Source organism: Pangasianodon hypophthalmus, chromosome 6 (genome assembly GCF_027358585.1).
Source record: "Pangasianodon hypophthalmus isolate fPanHyp1 chromosome 6, fPanHyp1.pri, whole genome shotgun sequence".
NCBI classification, from domain to species: Eukaryota; Metazoa; Chordata; class Actinopteri; order Siluriformes; family Pangasiidae; genus Pangasianodon; species Pangasianodon hypophthalmus.
The window spans coordinates 17,117,897-17,144,724 of NC_069715.1; the positions used below are offsets into that span (position 1 = coordinate 17,117,897).

At 38.2% G+C, this 26,828-nt stretch overlaps 1 protein-coding gene across 7 annotated transcripts; it reads left to right on the plus strand.

Annotated features, from left to right (window-relative positions):
- Positions 1–746: 746 nt before the first annotated feature.
- Positions 747–26,828, plus strand: blm (BLM RecQ like helicase). Of its 7 annotated transcripts, none has more exons than XM_053235171.1 (22): positions 747–1,275; positions 5,209–5,269; positions 5,402–5,948; positions 7,941–7,964; positions 8,066–8,186; positions 8,323–8,975; positions 9,174–9,350; positions 9,630–9,748; positions 9,839–9,952; positions 10,220–10,318; positions 10,587–10,735; positions 11,814–11,920; positions 12,022–12,182; positions 15,476–15,671; positions 16,567–16,757; positions 16,959–17,103; positions 17,181–17,380; positions 17,579–17,774; positions 20,598–20,720; positions 20,859–20,914; positions 23,740–23,914; positions 24,214–26,828. In XM_053235171.1, the coding sequence occupies exons 1-22, from the start codon at positions 1,181–1,183 to the stop codon at positions 24,246–24,248; spliced, it is 3,744 nt and encodes a 1,247-aa protein (XP_053091146.1). In that variant the 5' UTR covers positions 747–1,180; the 3' UTR covers positions 24,249–26,828. The 7 variants fall into 7 exon arrangements, with proteins under 7 accessions (XP_053091146.1, XP_026791171.3, XP_026791170.3 ...); XM_026935370.3 differs by lacking the exon at positions 20,859–20,914 and having other exon boundaries at positions 748–1,275; positions 8,323–8,825; positions 8,919–8,975; XM_026935369.3 differs by lacking the exon at positions 20,859–20,914 and having other exon boundaries at positions 748–1,275; positions 23,743–23,914.

A 26,828-nucleotide genomic window follows, 5' to 3' on the forward strand; every position in this document is an offset into this window, starting at 1 on the left:
GGTACCAGCGCATACAAGGTTATCGGCAAACAAAACAGCCGATGAGCTAGCACAATTGCTTTAAGAAGGAAGGAAGTGGATATCAATGTAGCCCTTAGGTAAAGGAGAATTCAAAATTTTATTATTAAGAAAAATAGTGGAATATTTGGAATACAGATACCTAAGGGAAGACATCTATATAAAATCAAAAAATCCATAGATCGATATGTGGTAGAAATAGGAAGGAAGGGGTCATAATAACTAGGCTAAGACTTGGTCACTCTGGACTGAATGCATCACTGTTCTTAAGTGGAGTACGTGATAGTGACTTGTGTGAGTGTTGTGGTGAGAAAGAAACAGTAGAACATGTAATATATGATTGTAAAAGGTGCAGGGAGGAGAGGAAGGAATAAATAACATATTTAAATAAAAAGGGAAAGAAGGATAAGGACTTAGAATATCAGCTGTGATATGAGTTTAACAGAGATCAAACAGGATACAGAATTCTTTTTCAGTACAAGGCAAATGCAAGGATTTAAATCAAAATAAAGTATTGATGCTCTGCTCCATTCTGGAGTCTGAGAGATTATGTGTGGAGGCTGGAAGAGCTGAACACACAGCGCCAGCCGATATCTAAACCCTGATGTATCGAGAACCGGTGCAGAGCGTTAAGTATTTTTTTTTCTTTTTGTGAGGAAAGAGTAGACGAGAGTAACAAAGGAAAGAAAATGACCTTTGATAAACCATGACTGCATAACAGCACAGTAGGTGGCGATATGCACACAGGATACAACGCGCCAAAAAAAACAGAAGAAGAAGAAGAAAATCTAGCCGGGAACGTGAATAACCACGCTTACAGTTTAGACTGTTTTGTAATGAGTGCTTTACATATACATTCTGTTAGACTTTTCTGTATAGAATATTACATTAGTGGTCGCGAGTGATTCTTATGTTTGCAGCAGTGGAAAAAGGTTTTATCGGTAGCCTGTTACGTAGCCTGCTAGCAAACACTAATGCAAAAACTGGCATTTGGATTAGCTAGCTAGCTAGCTAGCCAGCCAGTTGTGAGCTTCTGCAAATGCCAAGTTTAGTATAATATAATTGTCTGCATCTCTTCTTTATTTAATTCGTATTTTCTGTTATATAGTTGCCGTGTAACCCCATTCTTTTTTTACACGCACGTTTACTCGCTGCCCGCGCGATGCCTACACTTCCTCATAACAATTTAAAAGAGCAGCTCGAGCGGCACAGCAGCGCAGCCGCGCGAAGCAAGTCTCTGGCCAGATCAAAGCCTGGGTAAGTTTATTTGGGATAGTTGCTGGCCTATAAACTTGTCTTAACCTTAGTATCTTAGTATGCTTTTCACTGTGTGGGCTGTGCATAGGTACCAAGGTATACACTTGCCGTCCACATTCTTAGGAATGTGGCAGCAGCTCAATGCCAAAAAAAAAAAATCATGCAGATGCAGGTCAAGAGCTTCAGTTAATGTTTATCAAACATTAGAACAAAAAAAAGTGTGATCTCTCTGATCGTGGCATGGATGTTGTCTAGCAAACATGCCCCTTTGGAGCCCCTTTGGGCTGTCCCATTGGGGCCCCACATGTGCCCCGCATTTCACGCCGGTAACTGTGGGCATGCAGCGGGCCCATGATGGGCCCTAGTGCCCACACTTTGGGCTGGGTGTGAGCTGTTCCACTGGGGCCCCACCTGGGCGCCATAGTGTGGGGCCCACATGGCCCCAAAGCCTGTGTGGGGCCACTGTGGGCAACCTATGGGCATCCTGTGGGCACAGAGCTGGGGGCTGTGGGCATGCTCTGTGGGCCCTTAACAAATAACAAAATTAGTTTGGTCCTACTTTTTACCTGCAGTACACCACAACATTACTATTAATTCATATGCAGAATAATTGCACTTGTAGCAGTAATAAACTAAGATTAACTAAAACTATGTTTTGAATACTTAGATTTATTCACAGCCAGGTTAAAAGAAAAAAATTAAGAAAATATAGAAAATTGAGTACAAAACTGAACATGTGGTTTGAATACTGAATGCTTTTTAATAAACAGAACCACCTAACCACTTTTTATAAAATAGAATGAACTTAGAACCACATTAGAACAATAGAATAAGTGTGAATCAATCCCCTCACGGGCACCGGTGGATATCTGCAACGAGAGAGAAAGAGACCAACAGAGACAGAGAAAAATGTAACATAAAAGCATGAGTGCTGATTAATTACAGTTCATTTACAGTTACGTATTTTATTTCATTTGCGTAAGGTAATTTGTTTACTTGTGCAACTAATGCAACAATATCAGATTTGTTACAGTGATACACGAAAGCCTAAAACCAGTGCTTACGAGTAATTGTCAGCCTTCTTGATAAGTTGGGTGTAGAAGAGGCTGTTGGAGTTGATGGAACTTGTGGAGCTGGTGGGAGTGGTACGAGGTTTGATTATGTCGTTTTCTTCAGAAGACTGACACTGGGTAATATGAGTTTGGTCTAGTGTAAATAAAAATATATAAAATATTGCAAACAAAATTTCACAATAATGTAATCTTTTTATACATGTGTATGTTAGTGATTGTAAAAGTATGCAAGCACAGTGTTAATTAGTTTTAGACAGAGAGAGAATGTAACTAAGTACATTTACTTTAAGTACAGTTTTGAGGTACTATACATGAGTATTTTCCTTTTATGCTACGTCTGCTTCACTACATTTCAGAGAGAAATATTGTACTTTTTACTCAACTACTACATTTGTTTAACAGCTGTAGCTACTAGTTATTCACTCTTCTGCAGTAACTGATTTTCTAACTTATTTTAAGAGGGCATTCTTTTCGATGTCTCACTATGGGGAAACGCCCCCTTGCATATTCACAGAAGCACTTAGTCTGTCACAGTGTGCTCCTCAGACCCTCGCTTCAGCTACACTCTCTCCCCCTCTGCTTTGCTCTCTTTCCCTGTCTCCAGCCCTCACTTCTCCCAGGCCATGTACTTTCCACCAACTCCCCAGACCTGCCATCCTCACCCTGTCCACCAGACCCCCTCTGACTTTCCTTCATTTCCCCAACACCTGACTGACCCACCCATCTACACACCTGTTCCCACTTCTCTCATCAGCCCTGAAGTACTTAACCAGCCCTTTCGTTTCCTTATAGTTGAAGTTGCCATGTGCTTCATGCCTTTGCTTTCTAGCCTCTGTATTTTGTTTATCTGTATTCTGTTCACCTGAAACACTGCATCGGTCATATATAAAGGTGCAGGGCCCTGACGCAGATGTCATGACTGCCAGCCATTCAGGGCTGGTGTAATAGAACAAGTGCTTCTGTGAATATGTGAAGGGGTGTATCCCCATGAGACATCTCATTCATGCTACTCAGACAACTACTTACAACTGTCTCCACCTGGACACAACATTCACAATAGTCTAACAGTGATGCAATAGTAATAATAATCTGAAAATATAATATAATTTTGAATGCAAGACTTTAACTTGTTCCTTGTTTATACAGTGTTGCATTATTACTTTTACTTAAGTGCAAAATAATTAATACAAAAACAAACAAAAAAAACCTCACTGCCTTATTTGATTATACATACATTTTACTCCTTTTTTCCTGGCAGCTTGACTCTTCTGTTTGGTCAGAAACCATAGAATATCTCTTTCATCCTTTCTCTTCATGTTTTCTATCTCTGTCGAACATTGTGGTTAACACAAAAATGCTAATTTTTGCAAGCTTCACCGATTAGCGTTAGTGCTTTGCTGAGTTCCATTCAAGTCAGAACTCCGTGTTGAAGTCTCCGTGCACTTCCCTGCTGAGACTTATATGGGATGGAGCATTAGTTTTATTTACAACAATTAATGACTGTGGCTGTGTGGTATGACCAAACTTTATAGGTTTTATGTGTCAGCTGCTGTGTAATCAATGTTGGATGGTAGCTAGCTAGCCAGCCAGCTAGCTGGCTCACTAATTAGAGTAACTAATGGCTAACTGGCTAACTAATTAGAGCACTCTAATTAACTAATTGGAGTGCTTTGACGTAGATCAGCATTGAGCGAAAGCACAGGGGCACTTTAGGAGCCAATCAGATTTCAGCTATGGCCAGTGCCCCTCTGGCCCCATCCCTGGATCCGCCAGTGAAACAAAAAGAGGGAATTTCATACTAAACAGGCTGTTTGGTGTTGAATGTATGTTTTTGTTATGCCATGGACAACTTAATGTTTACATTTTACTACCATTGTTGCAGACCTCTGTCTTTATGCAACATTCACATATGGATAGTAAATAACAAAGTTTGAGTACGGCTGATTTCTAACGTTAAAATGTTTTAACTGTCCTGTGCTGTTGACACAGCGGCTTTCCGGCAGTAAACCCTACTGGTGGCCCTAAAGGGCAAAAATACTCTGGGCATCGCATAGGCTATCCCTTGTGGGTTAGCCTATGTGGAGCCCAGAGTACTTTTGCCCTTTAGGGCCACCAGGAGGGTTTACTGTAGGTAGTAGGCCATAGTAGGCTGCCCACAGAAAACCCTCATGGGGGCCCAAAAGGGCAAAACTGCTGTGGGCCCCGCATGGGCTAACCCACATTGGGGCCCAATGTGGAAAATAAGTTGACTATTAAAAAGAACAGCTGAACATCAGTTCACAAATAAATAAATATTAGTAACACTTTACAATAAGGTGTCATTTGTTAACATAGAACAAACATGAACAAACAATGAACATTTATTACAGTATTTATTAATCTTTGTTAACGTTAGTTAATAAAAATACAGTTGTTCATTGTTAGTTCATGTTACTTCACAGTGCATTAACTAATGTTAACAAACACGTTTGATTTTAATAACACATTAGTAAATGTTGAAAATAATAAGTAAGATTAATAAATGCTGTAGAAGTATTGTTCATTCTTAGTTCATGTTAACTAAAGTAGTTAACTAATGAAACCTTATTGTAAAGTGTTTCCAAAATATTGTTCAAATTGTTACTGCAATAATTGTTACTTTAGTTATTATTTTGGAATAAATGTAAAAATGCATAAAAACACTATGAAATGTATAATTAGTATTAAAAATATTAAATAAAAAAATAATAATAATAAAATACAAAATAGAATATATATATATATATATATATATATATATATATATATGTATATATATGTATATAATGTGTTTGTGTGTGTGTGTGTGGATATATATATATTCATATTCATTCATTCCTAGGACATTTTGCTTTAAAAAGAAGTGTACACCAGGCAGTGCCAAAGCTGAAGTGCCTCAAAAGGTAATCAGTGTGAATGTGTTTACAAACTAGAGTGTCTATGTTCCTGACAGCTATAAAGTAGCAAAATCTCCTTTTGACAATTCCAAAACCAGAGAACACATCCAAAATTTAGCTTCTTTACTTCTTCTTTAGCTTCCAGGCAAAGCCAAGACACAGACATTCAACCCAGTAGTCAACCCATTTGCAGTGAGCAAACCTAGCCTTGTTGAGCTTTCCATCAGCAGATTGCATAAACCACAAAAAAACAGACTCACAGGCACCAATGGAGGCAAAGCTGTAGGATTAGCTGAGGATTACATCTCGTCTGCTATTCCCTTGGACGACTGGGACCACTTTGATGATTTTGAAACTCCAGTCAAGGGAGAAAGAGCAGGACCAGACAAAGACCTATCACCTAAAGGTGCTAGAGCTCAGACTTGCAGCACTGAGAATAGGGATTTGCCAATAGTGGGATCTTTTGGCACGTCAGACAAAGCTTGCTTTGTTTCAAAAAAAATTCTTGCTGTTGATCAGGGTGGTGCCCAGTCAGGACATACTGATGGTGAATCCCCCATCAATACAACAAAACATTTAATTTCAGTTAAACACAAGTCTCTGCTAAGTGACTGTGAAGACAAGAGCATTGCCACTGGCATTAAGGCTACTGATAAAATTGTGGGGGATTTCAACTGTTCAACAGGTCAGTGTCTCTCTTTATCTTTCTTTGTCTTTCATATGTTGGGTTTTTCATGTGTGTTTATATCTTTAGTACTTTAAGTAATAATAATTCAGTATTTTTTTTTTTTTGAAGTGAGCAGAATGCGTGTTTGTTTGGATTTGCAAACAATGATAGTAAATTTGGACACTGCAGAAATCAAGGATACTAAAACTCCACATGTTCTTACATGTTCTGATCTTCTTCTTCTTAGTATTCTCTCTGCAAATTTCTTCTGTCTTTACAGGTTGCAATTTTTGATGTACAACCGTGAAATTTGGTAGATTCATAGATCCTACATGGGAATACTGTGTTTGTGCTTTTGGGAAGGATCAGATTTACAGTTGCTGCATAGTAGTGCTTCAAACAGTGTTTTTCCAAACCCTCTAAATATCTAATCATTTTGAAATATATTTTTCAAGTTATGGGTGTTTGCTTGGCACTAGGGCAAGTCAACAGTCCCATTCAATCCAATTCATAATCTGTTGCCGTCAGCTTTGGCTTTGGCTTTGGCTTTTAGTTTCATTTAGCTAAATTAAGCATGGCCTTATTTAAGCGATTTGAGTTTTGAGCATTTGTTTGAGGTGACAAAACTCAGCCTGCTGTTCAGATTTTTTAGAATTTGATAGAATTTTATAGACTTGGCTTAAAAGTACAAAAAAGGACTGTCATTTATGTTATTTACCAGGATATCACAAAGGGCCAGTCTCTCTCTCACACACACCTCACCCCCTTATGAGTGCTCTTAAAGGAGCCACGTCGACTTAAACTAAATGAACTAGGTGACAACAATAGTCTTTTCTTTTGTTAAATGTAAAATGTGGATGGAGTAGTAAAGCAGTGGGAATGTGATTATAGCAGGCTATGAATATACTACACACACAGTAATATGATTTATAGATATTTTTAATAACTACTATAAAAAAAAAAAAGTATTTTCTACAGGAAAACAAGCGATGAAAAAGGAGTTTTGAATCCAGTGCTCTAGGAGGGGCAGTGTGCTAAAAATCTTATGCAGTAGTAATATTAATAATTAATAATAAGGTTTGGGTAAGAAATTGGGTTGAGAGTCTAGAGGCGCATATGAGAATATAATTTTCAACTCTGTTATTCTAGTATCATTATCATGTAGGGGGGCAGTCGTGGCCTATTGGATAGAGTCTCGGACTTGCAACCCGAAGGTGAACCTGAAGGTTGTGGGTTCGAGTCTCAGGTCCGGCAGGGATTGTAGGTGGGGGGAGTGAATGACCAGCGCTCTCTTCCACCCTCAATACCACGACTGAGGTGAGACCCTTGAGCAAGGCACCGAACCCCAAACTGCTCCCCGGGCGCCGCAGCAAAAAAGGCTGCCCACTGCTCCGGGTGTGTGCGTTCACTACTGTGTGTGTGCACTTGGATGGGGTAAATGCAGAGCACAAATTCAGGAGTATGGGTCACCATACTTGGCCACAAGTCACTTCACTTCATGTAGTACATGGGGTGTCTAGCAACACCTTAGCAACCAATTGGAATTTCATAGCAACCACCTAACAACACTCTACCAACCAACTAGGTTAGGTTAGCACCTACCTAGCGACACCCTAGCAACCAGCTGTGTTAGCCTAACAACCACCCAACAACTAACTGGTTTTGCTTAGCAACCACCTCAGAACACACTAGCGACTGACCAGCTGAGTTAGCCTAGCAACATCCTAGCAATCGTCTTGAATATGTTAGCAATATTTTAATGTTTTAACATAGCCTTTAGGCCTTTAACCTTTACATGCTGAACAGTTTATAGCAACCAAGTAGCAGCACCCTAGCAAACAACTGGGTTAGCCTAACAATCACCTAGCATCACATTACCACATGGAATATCAGCGTTTTCACATTTATAACCTTTAAACATGTTTCAGCATTTTAACATTTTACCCTTTGCATGTCAGAAACTTTTAGCCGTAACGCACTAATATTGTTATAATATTACTCTGTGTTCAGCAGGCAATTTGAAGTCACCATCGGGTACGTTCAATGACCTTAATCCTTCTATTTTAATTTATACCCCTAATCCTCTTTTCATGTGGTGTCATCATGTGTGTGACTAAATCTGTTGATCTGTTTAGGGTTTGATGATACTCTCTTCAGTGTTATGGAGTCTATTTGTTGTCTAGTGGACACAATCCCTGAACATGAGCTTATATCCCTTACTTGTGGCACAGAATTGCTTTTACTGAGAGCTCACAGGTAAAAAGAATAAGGACTAGCTTTAGAACTAGCATTTATTATCTTAGATTCCTAGCAGTCTTACTTAAGCTTCACAAATCAACACAGTTGAACAACACTGTTGGCATCAAATATGTGAATATGTGTGTTTCCCTAGGAAAAGGATTGTAGCTGATGCTGCATTGTTGGAAAATCAGCAGTCAGACAGAGGAACCAACACTCACCCTAGGTTGCTTCACAAAGCTACTTCTGCTGTCACAAGCAAAGGCGATCGTTCATCTACACACTTTCAGTTCAATAAATCCAATGCTTCTGTTATATCTCTGGATTGCAACAATAGTATCTTTAAAGATTCAGACTGCATTATCAATGATGTGGTTAAAGGAGATGCCTGCAGCCTGAATCCTTCCCTTATACAGGCTGATAATCAACACAAGGGAAAAATCTCAGGCCTGAACAATGGTAATGTAAACATTCAACCTGGAGAATGTTCTTTGAGTCTGTCCTTCAATCAGTCAAATGGTCAGACTGTGGCTCAAGAGAAAATGGTACATTTCACCTCTCCTAAGAATACAATGGAGGTGGACAGAAAGAATGTGGACAGCAACGCATTAGTTGGAGGGGCTGGTTTACAAGACCACAAAGAATCAGATGACATAGGTGACTTCTGCATAAGTGACTTTGACATTGATGACTTCAGTGAGAATGATATCCCAGATTATTGTGAAGAACCTGCAGCTTTCTCTGTGACAGGGAGTTCCAGTGCCCTACCACAGCCATTTTGTGAAGGAGGACTCTCGAACTCCTATGGTAAAAAAAAAAAAAGAGTGTTGTCACCCCACTGATATTGTAAAGCCTACTAAACCACATTTCCCTAGTTAGTAGTGATAAGCTATATACATGTTAATAACTATATTAACTATTTTTTGTGTTGTCCTTTGTGCTGATTAAGCTAATATTAAGTTGAAATAGTCTGTAGTACTAATAGAATGCAATTTGTCTCTGAAGAGGTTGCATCCAGAAATCTAGCACATGATCGCTTCTGGGGCTTCAACTTTCCCCACTCTCCAGAGATGATGAAGATTTTCCACAAGAAGTTTGGTCTTCATCAGTTCAGATTCAATCAGCTAGAAGCCATCAATGCTACTCTGCTGGGAGAGGACACATTTGTGCTAATGCCTACAGGTTTGTATTCTAGCGCAAGGTGCTAGGAACAGATATGAATACATCATCTTTATATTAGCAGATTTATCTAGTTTTATGTATTGAGAGTTGTAATACTTAACAACCTCTGCTCAGATGGAACTGCCCCTGCGAAATTAAGAACTGGTTAGTGGCACGAATAAATGAATAAATAAGGAAACATCATGGATGATGTGGCTAATTTAGGTGTAATTTTTTTATTTGCATACAAATCCATTGAACAGGCACTAAATTATTTCACAATTTAACCTTCCTTCACAGGAGGGGGTAAAAGCCTTTGCTATCAGCTGCCTGCTTGTGTCTCCGCTGGAGTGACTGTGGTGATATCTCCACTTCGTTCCCTTATTGTGGATCAGGTCCAGAAGCTTACAGCTTTAGATGTAAACTACTTCTTTAAGATTTTGCTTAATAAATACAATATTGGCCATATTGTAAATGTGCTGCAACTAAAGAAGACTTTTTTGTTTTAGGTCCCTGCCACTAGCTTGTCTGGGGAAAAAAGTGACTATGAGGCTGGACGAATCTACATGCAGCTTTCTAAGAACGATCCAGTCATCAAACTGCTTTATGCCACTCCTGAAAAGGTTCAATATTTTAAGAAGTGTACTTGGACCAACATTGCTAGTGATACTACAGACAAAAGAAAGAGAGCAAACAAATGTTAGTAGGGACCAGATAGTGTTTATGCTGTGGGTTTATACTTACTAAGAATCACTAACTTTTTTAATCTTTTAATATTCGCATGTTGCTCTGAACACACTGAAGCAGACTTTTAATGTTTTTTTATGCTTATTTTATGCTTCTGCCTGGTCTGCATATGTGTGTATGCATGTGTGCATACATGCCCCAAGATCTGTGCAAGTGGGAGGATGATCAGTGCTCTGCAGAATCTGTATGAACGAGGTCTGCTTGCTCGTTTTGTCATCGATGAGGCACACTGTGTCAGCCAGGTAGACAAGATGCATATTGCATAGTTCAGTAATCATTGGTTGATTTGGTTCGTTTTTTTGCTTTTGTGCACTTTACATGCTGTACACACTTTTTTTTTTTAAATGAGTGTGTGATTATGCTTACTACGAAGCACTAGCTATGTAAGAAATTTTAAATGCTTTGTAAAAAAAAAAAAAAAAAAAAAAATTTTAAGCTTAGTATAGGTAGCACTCTAACCATGATGGCCAATGCTACAGTGTTTATGTTTAATACTACTACTGTTTGTAGTGGGGACATGACTTCAGGCCAGACTATAAGCGGATGCATGAACTGCGCCAGAAGTTTCCCAAAGTTCCTATCATGGCACTGACAGCCACAGCCACACCTCGGGTCCAGAAGGACATCCTTAACCAGTTGGCTATGACTCGACCACAAGTGTAAGTCTCCTTGTTGGACAGTGCTCAGTATTTGGTTATATTTTATTTACATGATGCTTTTAAGAATAAGCATTATCATAAAGTAGCTTTACAGAAATCCAGATGTAGACCTTATTAGTATTGGATTGGTTTATCGGGGGACATTGGTTAAAAAAGTTTTTACGCTTATGCTCATTGATGAAACTCTTGCATCTGAACAGCAATAAAATTACCAGAGGAGATGTGAGTTTCTAGTGGGTTGTACTTTTTTGTGCTCCTGGATGTTTTAAGATGTTGGATTACTGATCAGAAGGTCGTGAGTTCAAACCCCAGCACCGCCAAGCTGCCACTGCAAGGCCCTTAACCCTCAACTGCTCAGTTGTATAAATGAGATAAATGTAAGTCGCTCTGGATAAGGCGTCTACCAAATGCCAACTAGGTGTTGATATAGGGTGTGTAGTCAAGGTTTTACCACCAAGACCAAGTATATGGTTGAGTGCCTCTTCTAAAGTATCCATTTTTTGTTTTGAGATTCAGGAAGAGTTTAATCTGGGGGAGGGCCACGGATACGCATGCTATAAGGCTAAAGATGGCAAGTAGCAGCAGTCAAACAACGTTTTTCTAGTGCAAGGTGACATCTGCATAGAAAATCACAGACGTGTATCTGCATAGGACTAAAGACATCAGGGTATTTATAATTACAGCATACATTTTACACATATGCTGTACACGTCTACTGTACATTTAAAACATTTAGCAGATGCCTTTTTCTAGAGTGACTTACAGAAGGGCTTTGTAACCACTATCAAAAACACATCTTTAAGCTAGTTCACTAGGTCAGGGACTATGAGTACCATCAGTCTAAAAACCCTGTTGGGGAGTAGAGTATGAAAAGAAAACAAGAGACGATGATTGAAAAAAAAAAAAAAAAGTAGATAGAAACAAAGTGCTTGAAGAGGTAGCTCTAGTCTTTGTTTGAAGACAGCTAGTGACTCAGCTGGTCAAAGTGCCAGGGGGAGGACTTTTTACTACCTGAGGGCCTGGACTGCGAAGAGTCTGGATGCATGTCTGTCAATCACAATGTTTGCTCTTACCCTAGATTCTCAATGAGCTTCAACAGGCACAATCTCATATATTCTGTATTACCTAAAAAGCCCAAGAAAGTCGGAGAGGACTGTATTAACTGGATCAAGAAACACTATCCATGTGAGTAGGATGCATTTAAAGCCTAGTAGTCAAGTAGTATGAATGGTTTTTCCATTGCATTCATCTTGCAACACTAATTAAGGTAACTTCTTCACATACAGACGACTCAGGAATTGTATACTGCCTGTCACGGAATGACTGTGACAGCATGGCAGATAGTCTTCAGAGGGCAGGTATTGCAGCCCTAGCATACCACGCTGGGATAAATGACAGTGACCGAGAGTATGTCCAAAACAAGTGGATCAACCAGGATGGTTGTCAAGTAATAGGCTTTTATTTTTTTTATTTTATTTATTTTTTTTTTTACATTGCCACAATGTTACTCACCTCCTCTGACTTACTATAATTTATTTAACATGAGTTAATTTAATGGTAATTTACACACAATTGTTATTCACTGTCATAGATAATCACATAGGGCTTTATTTTATTGAAAACCAGCACTATTCCTAGTAATCTGGGGCCTCAGTTGTAAAGTTTTACATAGATTCCAGAGTGAAAGTGTACATGCACACAAAAATCAGGAAATGGAATGTGCACAAAAGTGGGGTAGTGTTGAAAATGGCAGAGAAAAGCAAAAAAAAAAGGAATACTGGGTAATGTGAAATGGAATTTGGGTCAGAGATTGAGACTAAAGGACACAAATACCTCTATGTAAGACTTGACAAATAACCTAAAAGAAATAAAATGGATCATGTCTGAAATACCAATTACATTAAAAAAAAATTTAGACACATGGCATTCTCACGCAGTCTCACAGCATGAAGATTACGCTTGTCTGGTGGGTGGAAATGTGTATTGGTTAATCGGGTTGAGGAGGGGAGCCCATTCCGCTATGCTATGTTGCCATAGAATTATAGAATTATATAGAATTAAGTCGCTGTTAATTGGCAAAATTCTGACTAGACGCCCTTAGAGCAACAGGAGTCTAGTCATTTGCTGTGATTACATTTGGAAAACCGGACATTGCTGCAAATTGTGCTTTGATGGTGGCCTCTTCTCTCACCATGTAAGGAGCTCTGATGTACCAACTTAACAATTTAATTATGCCAACCAATATGGCTGACATGATGGAGCTTATGGATGGGTGGGATATCCGTGACCCATCCAAGGGTTGTTAGAACCTGTAATGAACAGGTATTGAACATTGGTCACATTAAACCTGGGACCAACTCAGCGCACAGTTCCAAGAGAATGACTCTTGGAAATCTAAATTGGCTCATTAGCCCGGCAATATGGCAAGGAAATCTTTGTGGTGTCTAAAAATACGGTCTTACCTTATTGTTCATTTGGTGTGGTCTTCTAACAATGCTATTTACAGTCAGGTCCATAAGTATTTGGACAGTGACACAATTTTTCTAATTTTGCCTCTGTAAACTACTACAGTGGATTTGAAATGAGGCAGTTAAGATGTGATTGAAGTGTAGACTTTCAGCTTTAATTCAAGGGGTTTGACAAAAATATTGCATTAACCATTTGGGAAATACAGCCTTTTTTTTTTTTTTTTTTTTTTGCAGGGTCCCTCCATTTTAACAGGCTCAAAAGTAATTGGACAATTGACTGATAAACAGTTTCATGGCCAAGTGTGGCTTGTTTCCTAATTATTTCATGACAAATTAAGGCTATAAAAGGTCTGGAGTTGATTCCAAGCATTGAATTTGCATTTGGTAGCTGTTCATGGGAACTCTCAATATGCAGTCCAAAGAGGTGTCGGTACAAGTGAAGGAGGGCATCATTAGGCCTAAAAAAAACAAAACAGACCTCTCCGAGAGATAGCAGACACTTTAAGAGTGGCCAAATCAACAATTTGGTGCATTCTTAAAAAGAAAGAATGCCCTGGCAAGCTCAGCAACACCAAAAGGCCTGAAAGACCACGGAAGACAACTAAAGTGGATGAATGGAGAATTCTTTCCTTGTTGGGGAAAAAAAAAAACCCTTCATAATATCTAGCCAAGTCAAGAACACTCTGGAGGAGGTGGGCATATCATTGTCAAAGTCTACAATCAAGAGACACCTTCATGAATGTATATATGGATGGTTTACCTCAAGATGCAAACAGAAAGAGCAGAAGAGGCCAGATTAGACTTTGCTTTAAAAAAAAAAAAAAAACTGATGCAAGATTAACTTCTACCAGAAAGATGGGAAGAGAAGAGTATGGAGAAGGAAAAGCAGGGCTCATGATCCAAAGCATACCACATAATCTGTCAAACATATGGAGGCAGTGTTATGGCATGGGCATGTATGGCTGCCAATGGAACTGGGTCACTGGTGTTTATTGGTGATGTGACTGCTGATGGAAGTAGCAGGATGAATTCTGAAGTGTATGGAGCTATACTTTCTGCTCAGACTCAGTCCAATGCTGCAAAACTGATGGGATGGCACTTCACAGTATAGATGGGTAATGACCCGAATGGAATGTTCTTAAGTGGCCGATGACCTCAGCCAAAGCAGCAACTGAAGGCGGCTGTAGGAAAGGTCTGGCAAAGCATCTCAAGGGAAGAAACGCAGCATTTGGTGATGTCCATGGGTTCCAGACTTCAGGCAGTCATTGAATACAAAGGATTTGCATCCAAGTATTAAAAATAATCCTAATATTTATGATTGTTAATTTTTCCATTTATGTTTGAGTTTGTGAAAATGGAGGGACTCTGAAAAATGGCTGTAATCCCTAAACGGCTAATGCACTATTTTTGTTAAACCCCTTGAATTATAACTGAAAATCTACACTTAAATCACATCTTGATTGCTTCATTTCAAATCCATTGTTGTGGTGTATGAAAATTGTCACTGTCCAAATACTTATGGACCTGACTGTATATCACTGTGTTAGCCTATTAATAGATTGTGAATGTGGGAAAGTAGTTCACATCTGTTTGCAGCCTGTAATTACCCACAATACCAAAATATATTGATTTACTATTTTGTTCAGAGAGGGCATTAAAAACAACTGTAGACTGCAAATAGTTAATTGGAACAATAAATATCAATACATAGAAACAGGCTAATTAACCAGTCACAAACCAGACACAAATAAATAAATAATTAAATAAGCTCATAAAATACTATTGTGCATTAAAGTTTCTCATGTCCAAGTAGCCTATATGCAGTTATTATGGAGCTGCATAATTTTATAAGAAGTGTAACATGAGAGTGGTGATTTGTGCATTTAGCTGTAATTCTCTTCATATCCACAAAGATTTGCTAATTCCTGCTATTTTTTTTTTAATATTGAGCATGATACTATGGATGAGTCAAAGCTTCTGTAATTATATGCACCTATTTTCCTGCCAATTATGTCATTATAATCCTGATTTCTGCGTGGGAGTTTGCATACGCACATTCCGGACTCATTTTTGTGTGTACACACTGTTTATGGACGTCGAACTTTTGTCTTACATTACTTTACATTACATTAGATTCAATTGTACTATGTATCTAGTAAGCAGACTTACTAATCTAGTGAATGTGGTTCTAAATTACTAATATTTATAGTCTGATTTATTAATATACATTAATTAATTGCTAATCTGATTTATTAATATACATTCTGTATAGGTCATATGTGCCACCATTGCATTTGGCATGGGCATTGACAAGCCTGATGTACGTTATGTGATCCATGCCAGCCTACCCAAGTCAGTGGAGGGCTACTACCAAGAATCAGGCAGAGCTGGCCGGGATGGAGAGATCTCCCACTGCATTCTCTTCTATTCTTACACAGATGTCATTCGCATCAAAAGACTAATAGCCTGTAGGTAGAGCTACACTTCAGTAGGACAGTTGAGCTGTTCTTTTCTCTATTTAAGTTTTTTGTTTTCTACTTCAAGTGTGTCAAGCATGTATACAGACAGCTCCATAAATATTTGGACAGTGACACAATTTTGTGTAATTTTGCCTTTGTACACCACCACAATGGATTTGCAATGAAGCTAAATCATGTGACCTACAGGCCTCTGTAAGCACATTAAAATATTTATGTTCATGACAGCACAATCAGAAAAAGATTGAACAAGTATGGCTTTCATGGAAGGGTGACTAGGAAAAAGCCCCTTCTCTCCAAAAAGAATATGGCCTTATGCTTGAAAATTGTATTTGAACAAACCACAAGTTCTGGAACAATATCCTTTGGACTGATGCGACCAAGGTGGCATGTTCGGTCATCATGCACAGTGCCATTTTTGGCAAAAACCAAACACAGTGTATCACCACAAACACCTCATAACAGCTGTCAATCGTGGTGGTGGAGGGGTGGTGATTTGGACTTGTTTTGCAGCTACAGGACCTGGGAAACTTGCAGTCATTGAGACAATGATGAACTCCAGTTTATACCAAAATAAGACAAAAAAACACAGCTTGTAATGCTTGGCACAAGAAACCATAAAGAGTACATTGCTTTCCCATGCTGGGAAAATTTACAAAACATGTAATCACCATGACCATTACAAAGTGCTGACACCTGAGGCTCCTTCCTTAAATGTTACATAAACGTCTCCTAAAAAACTTCACATCAATGATTATTTTTCTTTGTTAATCCACACATTTAAAAATAATAATAATAATAAAAATCTATGTAAATCTATGATAATTTATTACAATCAATTACCATTGTAATGTAATAATAATGGTTTTATAATTTGTCACTTCAGTAGACAAAGAAGGCAACCACCAATCCAAAGCCACTCACATAAACAACCTGCACAGCATGGTACATTACTGTGAAAATGTGACAGAGTGTAGGAGGATTCAGCTTCTTGCATATTTCGGAGAACACAAATTTAATACAGAATTCTGCAGGCAGTATCCAGAGGTCATCTGTGACAACTGTGCCCGACCACACGTAAGCCCTTTAAGTCATCTAGCAAGTAGGCTAGTGTTTTACTTAATTTAGCATGCACGTTCCAGTGTTTCCCACTGATTTGAAATGTACCTGGGTGGGAGACGAGGAACCAAAGGAGAAAGGGTGGAATGTATAAGAACTTTGGTTTTCTCTATGCACATTTTGCTCATATTTTGTATGGTATAAATTCTGTTCTTTTAGCAATACAATGCAAGAAATGTGACTGAGGATGTGAAGAAGATTGTACGATTCATACAGGAAAACTGTGAGAAGGTCGGTGGCAAATGTCCCAGATTTTTGCAGCAAAACAGACTCACTCTGAACATGCTGGTTGACATTTTTCTGGGTAAGAGTGTCAGCAATCAGTGTTCCTGAATTCAGTGAAATTACATATAATAGCTCTTGACACTAAAATCTCCACAGGCTCGAAAAGTGCCCGAATCAAGTCAGGCATGTATGGGATTGGAGCAGCGTACTCCAAACACAATGCAGAAAGGCTCTTTAAGAAACTAGTGCTGGACCACATTCTCGTGGAGGATCTGTATATTACTAATAATGGACAAGCTGTGGCCTACATATCAGCTGGCCTTAAAGCCATGGACGTCATCAATGGCATCATACAGGTTGAGACTTCTCTGTCCTTAGGAAGTGCTCTGGAAGTAGTTGCTTTCTTACTAGCTTTTTATTGAGATACAGTCTTTTATACACTGCAACAGCATTTTATCGCCTTTTTTCTATGTAGTGTGTCCAGTTGTCTTTTTTAATTAAAGAAATCCTTAGTCCTTAGTTTTGATGTTTTTTTAAACATGCTTTCATTGCAGGTGAATTTCCATGAGACTGAGAGTGCCTCTAGCATTAGAAAGCACAAAGCCACTGTGACCAAGAGTGTCTCTAAGAGGGAGGAAATGGTGAAGAGGTGTCTGGAAGAGCTTAATGAGCTGTGTAAAAAGCTTGGCAAAGTGTTTGGTCTTCATTACTACAACATCTTCTCCACAGCCACTTTGAAAAAGATTGCTGGTGAGTTTATATATGTATATAAAAAAATAATAAAATGTGTAAACCACAAATAAAATTTTGAGCTCAAACAGAATTATTTTAGTGCTCTGCCTCAACACTTGCTCTCTGTAAATTCCTCACTTTTCCATCTGTTTGCATTTTGAGAGCTATGAAATTGTTATAATAACAATAAAATTAAAATTTAGCATTATTGAGTCAGTGGAGAAACCATACCCTAAAATGTGGTGTTCTGCAATCCACCCTGGAAAGCCTAAAATATGATCTTACAGACCTAGATTTTAATTCATATTTGGTGCTAGTTTTCTCTGTTGATGCACAGGAACGTTAAACATGGAGGATGTCCTCAAATGGCCTTCACTGTTATCTTCTGCTATGTCAAGCCAAAAAAAAAAAATATCTATAATGCCTCAGCTAAAACATAAGAGAAAGAAGGGACTCATGGGTGATTGCAGTTAGCTTTTTCTTGCTGAACATTTAGGAAGTAGTTGAAATTTTATCAAACATACTTGTCCTTGTTGTGTGGCTACCATTATCCAGTTATGCAGTTGTTTTAGCTACCTGTTTGTTTTCTGCATGTTTTTTTGTTCTCCACTGTCTTTGCTGTCTATTCTTTTCTCTGCTCTGATCCTTCATTGCTCTGTTCATACTTTGCTGCAAGGTTAGCAAACCTAGCTAGATTGATAGCTACAATCCTTAGACACTTTTCAGTGCTACCATTTTTTTTTCTCCTCTTTTATAACTGCAGTTACATTGTGTTAGATAGTTGGTGAGAGGGCAGAGATTAAACTGTTGGCAAGTCAGTTTGACAGCTAATTGTATAATCAGTGTGATGCTAAATCTTTCACGTAGTACTTTCACGTAGTACATAACTGTGATGATCACATTGACGTGTACAATAAAGGTATTATACACTTTTGTAAGATTGAAGAAATTACAATAATGAAACAAATAATTACATCCTTGTAAAACATCATTCACCAAGTCTAGAATAATCCTTGAATAATCCTGCTTTTATTAAATCAGTTCCACCAGTTGTCCTTTTTCTCTGTAGGTACCACACATCCACAGATGGGTGGCACCCTTTTCATTACTATGCTCGTAAAATGTTCGCTCAGAACCTTCTTCAGTCCTCGAAAAGGATCCACCAGCCTTTGTTCACACTCTGTCTGGTCAGGCCCTTACGCTGGATGGACTGAGAAAGAGCAGAACTTTCACCTCTTTCTCAGGCTGATTGCACAGTGATATGAAAGAAATGCCTCACATTTCTCTTGGGTCTGATCCGGAACCACAAAGAAAGAAAGGATCACATTTCTCGCATCACATTAAAGTCAACCGTTTCTACCCATGAGCATCATGCCTGTGTTTGTCTGCATTTCTTCAATGCAACTTTACTTTCACGTTTAATGGTAAGCAGAACAGCTGCTTTCAACTTTGTTGGACGGCCGGACCGCCACCAGTTATGAGGTTGATTGAGCTGCATGGGGGAGTGTACCGCGAAACTGACTGACTCGCAGACTGCATGTATGCAAGACAATCTCAGTACACTGCATTACCACTCATTCAAAGCATCATCCAGTATGCACGCACATGGCCAACTCTTCTTAAAACCTGCACAAACAAGTGCGTAAACAGGCTTCAAAGGCTTTAGCTGCCTTACTCTCAGACTCACTACAAACTGAGCAACTCTGGGCAGGAAAAAATAGCGTTTAGCATTGTTTCTTCAATGTTTTACTGTGTTAAGTAATTTTAAACTCAACACAGAGTTTGGCAAACTGTTTTGATAAAGTCAGCATTCTGATTAATTCAGACGAATCTTCTCTCTTTGATCTTTCTCTCTTATCTTTGCATCTGTGCTTACTAACGCGGTCACTCAGTCGTTGATCTCTGTTTATGGACAAATAAAATCCAAAAACTGTATTGTTAATCCTATTAATGTTACTGCACTTTGGAACTTACTTTGTTGTCATAAATATTTGTATTTGTATTCTGTTACTGGCCATCCACCGTGCCTGTGGAGTTTTCTCACTCCGAACTATATTTCTCTCCATATTGTTCAAGCTTTTTAATGAGATACAGTCTTTTCTACACTGCAACAGCATTTTATTGCCTTTTTTCTATGTAGTGTGTCCAGTACTCTGGTATGTGGAACAGAAGTTCCACATACCAGGAGGCCCGTCAATGTAGCTCACTTGATTATTCATTTTCATAAGCTCAGTGCGAACGTGTACATGGACTCAAGTTCTAGAGCAGAGTGCATGTTCTCTCTCTCACACACACACACACACACACACGCTCTCACTTTCTCTCTCTCTCATTCACACATCTTCCTCTTTTTCCTCTGTCTCACTCTTGCGCACTCTCTCTCTCACATGCACCTTTCTTTAGACCTGTCTCTATTTAGAATTAGGTTATGTTAGTTAAGTAGTTAACTAATGGTTCTCACTGTATTTCAAAAGATCTCATTTTATTGAACATTTTTTATTGACTTCTTGTGGATGTTACTTTGATATTGCAGAAGCCAAGTTGTTCAAACAGAGAACTAAGTCTTCAGAAATCAAGTCGTTGATCATTTCTCTGAGCTAAAATTGAGGTTTTGACTTATTTGAAAGTTTATTTTAATTTCTAATTAAAATTCCAAAAAAATGGATATTCTATGACACTCACTTAATGAGACTGATTAATTAAATTTACAGTGAAGCACCAATATTGCTGGTATGTACCTTGCATTTCTAGTGCTTCCTGTATTAACAGATCCAATTCCCCAACATCACGATTAGTTATCTTCTGCATTAAGAGTAATGATTTTATTTTTTTGCTGTGCAGAAACACTGTCTACTGACCCTGAGGTGTTGCTGCAGATTGATGGCGTGACTGAGGACAAACTGGAGAAGTATGGAGCTGAGCTCATTGAGCTACTGGAGAAATATTCAAAATGGCAGCTGTCAGGTGGGGACTTGGAAAGCTCAACAGATTGCTTATTTTATGCACAAATAATCTAACACAATGCCACTACCTGTATCTGTTTTGTTTTGTTTCATTATGGGTCCAAGCACGCAGTGCTTAGAACCCTATTGTTTTCATTAGGATTCTTCGTCGTCTTCTTATTCTCTTCTTCTTTTCCTGGCTGTGCAGACCAAACTGTAAGTCTTACAGACATGAAACTTGATCAGTACATAGTACTCCCTCCCGCTACACAGGCAAGAGAGATGAGCTCAGTCAAACTTTGTGGTGGTGCTGTAGTAATGTGTTTTAAGTTTTGGCTCATGAAAACTCTTGAAAACTGTAAGCCCTACAGTGAATTATTTTTCCCCACTTATTCTTTGGGTCCCTAACAAAAAAAGCCTCAAGAACCCTTTAACTACACCTGCTTAGATTTCTTTGCTAATTTGCATAATATGCAAAACCTACTTTTAAGAACTTGTCCTAGGATTTTTGTCCTATTGTCACAGAATTAGTGTCTAACTACTTAGGGGAATTTGTCTTTCAGTACTTGAATCAATCCACCACTGATATGGTTGGTAAATGGGTCACTCAGTCTTGCTGCATGTATGCACCTAATTTAGGATTGCAATACAGCTAACACACAAAATTATCTGTGTGTTAGTTGTAATGCAATCCTAAATTATAAAAAAATATGTGAACTTTTTTCCTGTTTGAGCTCTGTCACTTTATAATGTATTATTAGGCTACTTGTAAACTTAACCACTAGTAAAAACTTGGCTTGCTGTTTTAATCACCAGATTTGGTGACCGGTTTGGGCAGTATTGTAAATATCCCCTTTTCTTAACTGTTTTGGCTTTTAAATGTGAGCTTTTGACTTGACTTATTTTTGAATAAGTCAAAATTACTATAAAAGTATGCTTACATGAGTGTTCCTCAACAATGGAAAAAAAACATGCTGAGATTTGAAAGCATAGCTACCACATGCTAATCACTTCTAATGGCAGAGATCAATTCAGATCAGTTCTTAATGGCAGAGCTTAATTTACTCAGTTAACTATAACGCATGACATTTTAGATGGTTTCCCATGAAATTGAAAGGCTTATTCAGGACCAAATGCTAAAGCCATGTGACTATCCACAGGGTGCAGGGTTAAATTCAAATACTTTTCTCAGGCACCGTACATGTGAATGAGCTGAAATTTGGTGTACTGCATCAATGTGCTAATCTCTGAGTGGACTTCTGCTGCTAAATAGGTTACTTCAAATTTGGCCACCAATAGCTGATCAGCTTGAATCTATGGTTGCTTTAGTGTTCTGTGCTGATAAGCGATCTGCGCATGGTGCTATTCCGTTGCAGATCGCCGCTTGCAGCTAAATTTTTCTATTACATTTATGTCTAAACCCTACTACTATGCCCCAGAAGCACAGGAAAACTCAAAGGTAGAAATGCTAGCATTATTTGCATGGTATGTGAAATCTGGCTCTCACAGTTCCTCAATCACTTATCACCATTTTTTTTTTTAAAAAAAAATAAATGTAATTAATATAATTAAGTAATTAAGTGAAAACCTCCTCCTTGAATGACTTGTTTTTTTTCTTCCTAATGCACATCACGATTTTCAACCAGACTGATCCTTTTTTGGCACTTTCCTTTAAAAAAAAATGTGTAACACTTCCTATACATATCTGTAATCATCAGTATTGGAACAGCAAGGCCAGTTCTTTTTTTTGCTGTACACTGAAGACATTTGAGTTAAAAGATCAGAATTTCAGCTTTCATTTAATTATACTTACATCTAGATGTGTTAAACAACTAAGAACATGGCACCTTTGATGGCAGATCACCCAATTTTTAAGTGAACAGAAGTATTGGAAAAGATAAAAGTAAATTAAAGTAAATAACACAATGTTTGGTTGTGTATCCCTCCCTTGCAGTAACTGCATCATGCCAGTGACACTGACCTCACAAAACTGTTACATTCTTCTTTTGTGATGCTTTTCCAGGCTTGTACCACAGCTTCTTTCAGTTCTTGTTTGATTTGTGGAATTTCTTCCTGCAGTCTTCTCTTCAGAAGGTGAAATGCATGCTCAGTTGGGTTAAGGTCTAGTGATTGACTTCCACTTTTTTTCTTCAAATGAAGTCCATTTGTTATGTTGGCAGTGTGTTTTGGGTCATTGTCTTGCTGCATGATTCCTCCTAATTAGATTGGATGCATCTGTAAATTGGCAAGTAATGTTTCTGTATTTCTTCTTCTGAATTCATTCTGCTGCTACCATCATCAGTTACATCATCAGTAAAGATTAGTGAGCCCATTCCAGAAGCAGCCATGCAAGCCCAAGCCATGACACTACCATCACTGTGCTTGACCGATGAGCTCGTATGTATTGGATCTTGAGCAGATCCTTTCAATCCCCACCCTTTGGCCTTGCCATCACTTTGGTAAAGGTTATTCTTTGTTGCAGAACTACTGTGGCTCATATTCTGTATTTCTTTGTGAATTTCAATCTGACCTTTTGTCTCTTACTCCTGATGAGTGGTTTGCATCTTGTGGTACGGCCTCTATATTTCTACTCTCAGAGGCTTCTTTGAATGGTGGATTGTGATACCTTCACCCCTGCCCTGTGGAGGTGGTGGTTGTTTTTAGGATTTCTGCACAACTTTCACACACAATCAGTCTAACAGGGCACACCTGGGCAGCAAGTAACACCTGTCAATCATGTTCCAATATTTTTTATCAATATTTTTGAAGTGGGTGGGTTCAAACAATAGATGCCATGTTCTAAGTTGTTTAACATATCTAAATGTAAATATCAGAAAATAAAAGCTGAAATTATATATATATATATATATATATATATATATATATATATATATATATATATATATATATATATATATAATATAAAATGTATATAAAGGCAGGGTGCTATTGCCTAACATTTCTAATTATTAATAAACAACAGTATGAATCACAAACCTCTAACAATTCATATACTTAAACAATTATTTTCTTTCCCCCAGAAGTTGAGGAGCAGGCTGAGGGCTCTCATTCTACTGATGATTATTATGACAGAGATGGCAGCATGTCTGCCTACTTCAGGAGCAGCAAAGGTCAAGGAGAAAAGAGAAAGAAACCACCCTTATCAAAGAACTCCAAAAGACGCAGGGGTTACAACAACCAGAACTTCTCTAAACGGTCAGTATTTGATTTAGAGCACTTCAGATACAGCACCCAAACAGCTTGACAACAGCTATCACAATGGTTTTTTTTTATGCTATTATGAAATGTCTCCAAGTTTGACACTTGGTGACTGGAAAACATCTCTTTACTTGGAATGAGAACTCTTTAAAGATTCATGACTCGAAACAACAATTAGCTTTATTTCAAATTAGCAGAATGTTTCTAATGATTAATTGTTTGAAATACTGTAAGAGTTTAATTTTCATAATAATATGGGCAGTAATACACTGTTTCAATGTGGATTCATTTTGCAGTGGAAACCAGTCTTCATCTAAAGGAAGACACATAGGTGCAGATCGAGTTTCTAAACATGCTCCTTCAGCACCAGCAAGGAGGAAACCTGGCTTCATGGCTCTGCCCATTCCTCAGCGTGCTGAGCGGCCATTCCTCAAACCTGCCTTCTCTCAACTTGGCTGAGTCCACAAGCACTGCTTTTTTCTCTTTGAGCTAAACCTGTGTATATTTTTGTAAAGTATATATATTCTGCTTTTTTGCCTGTATTTCTTGTATATTTTAAGCCCATATTTTGTATTATTTTGTGTTGAACTGTCTAGTTTAAGGAAACAACGGATTTTTATTTGTTTTTATATTACTTTTAGAATTAAAGTAATTCAGCATATACCCTGACATAAATGACTATCAAATTTAGAAATAGCTTTAATTTTGCAACTTTGATGCAACGATCAGTTCTAAGTTCTATGTTCAGTATAGTTTGCAATAGATTTTTACAAAAAAATAAAATAAAATAGGTATTGCTTAAGTATTCACCCCTGTTAATATAAACACCAAAAATTCATTCTATGCAGTCAGTGACCAACAAAATTCACATACTTGGCTGAATGCAGTCCACCTCTATGAAATAAGTGTCACAAGCTTCTCTGACTAATGCTCTCCTTACTCGCTCACTGATTTTTGATGGGCAACCTCCTCTAACCATGCTTGTGGTTATGCTATATTCTTTCTATTTTTTAATAATGGATTTAATGATGCTCTGCCAGATGTTCAAAGTTTGGGATTTTTTTTTTAGTAACCAAACCCTGATTTATACTTTTCCATTTTTTTTCATAGACTTGTTTTGATAGTGCCTTGGTCTTCATGATGTTTGTTTAGGTACACTCACCATCTAGTTTATTGAGAACACCTGCATGCAGTTATCTAATCAGCCAATCATGTGGCAGCAGCACAATGCAAAAAAAAAAAAAAAAAATCATGAAGATACAGGTCAAGAACTTTAGTTAATGTTCACATCAGAATGAAGAAAAAGCGTGATCTCTGTGACTATGATTGTGGCTTGGTTATTGGTACCACATGAGCTAGTTAGAGTATTTCAGAAACTGCTGATCTCCTGGGAATTTTATACACAACAGTCTCTAGATTTTACATGGAATGGTGTGAAAAACAAAAAAACATTGAGTGAGTGACAGTTCTGTGGGTGGAAAAGAGAGGTCAGAGGAAAATGGCCAGATTGGTTTGAACTGCCAGGAAGGATATTGTAATTCATTCACTCTTTACAACTGTGGTGAGCAGAAAAGCATCTCAGCATGCACAAAACATCAACCTTGAGGTGGATGGGCTACAACAGCAGAGGACCAGATTGGGTTTCACTCCTGTCAGCCAATAACAGGAAACTGAGGCTATCATGGGCACAGGCTCAGGCAAACTGGACAGTTGAAGATTGAAAATAAATCACCCGGTCTTTTTCCAGTCTTCAACTGTCCAGTTTCGGTGAGTCTGTGCCCATGATAGCCTCAGATTCTTGTTCTGGCTGACAGGAGTGTAACCTTATGTGGCCTCCTGCTGTTGTAGCCTGTCCTCCTCAAGGGTTGATGTTTTGTGCATTCTGAGATGCTTTTCTGCTCACCACATTTGTAAAGAGTGCTTATTTGAGTAACTATAGACTTCATGGCAGCTCAAGCCAGTCTGGTCATTTTACTCTGATCTCTCTCATCAACAAGGTGTTTCAGCCTACAGACCCTCTGCTCACAGCATATTTTACCATTCTGTGTAAACTCTAGAGACTGTTGTATGTGAAAATCCCAGGAGATCAGCAGTATCTGAAATAATCAAACCAGCCCATCTGGCACCAACATCCAGGCCATGGTTAAAGTCACAGAGATCACATTTTTTCCCCATTCTGTTGTTTGATGTGAACATGATTTTATGCATTGTGCAGCTGCCACATGATTGAGTGATGAGATAACTGCATGCATGTACAGGTGTTCCTAATAAAGTGGATGGTGAGCGTATATACTTGAACAAATTCTGGGGCATTCCAGGAAAAGGTATGAGATAACGTGATCCTAATTTCACACACCTTGACTCCATTCAACTAACTGAATGAGGTGAATACAAACACTGCATGGGGATGCATAGATGTAACTTGTATTTTATGGACACTGTCTGCCCTTCATGTACTTTTGCAAACTCCTCAGGTATATTCTTATAGTGTATAAACCCAGGCTTTACTAAAAGTTAGCTAACAGCAGTGTCAAAAACTGTTTTTAAACAAAAGAATGAAGGCCTGTTGGTTGCTCCAGGTCCATTTACTACTCTGACTGCCAGTATGCTTTTTCTTTCTTTTTTTTTTGGTCTCCTTTGTTGGATTTGTTACAGACTTCTAACATCGAAAAAGCACCATACACTGATTAACAGCAAGAAAAAGCAAAAAAAAAAAAAAAAAATACAAAACCCGATAAAACTGATGAGTTGCAAATGTAGGCATCCAATTTTAATTTTTATCTGATACAATAGCACATGCACCAGTGGTATTAAACATGCTATGAAATTGATTTGAGCTGTTGGTTGAACAAATCCTAAGAAACAAACCACACTGTAAACTGAAATAAATGTTTTTTTCTGTTTATTTCAA

Coding starts and splice junctions, on each gene's coding strand:
- blm (XM_026935366.3), top strand. CDS start 1,181: ATGCCTACACTTCCTCATAACAATTTAAAAGAGCAGCTCGAGCGGCAC. Junction 5,949..7,940: donor GGATTTCAACTGTTCAACAG/GTCAGTGTCTCT, acceptor CTCTGTGTTCAG/CAGGCAATTTGAAGTCACCA. Junction 8,187..8,322: donor CTTTTACTGAGAGCTCACAG/GTAAAAAGAATA, acceptor GTGTTTCCCTAG/GAAAAGGATTGTAGCTGATG.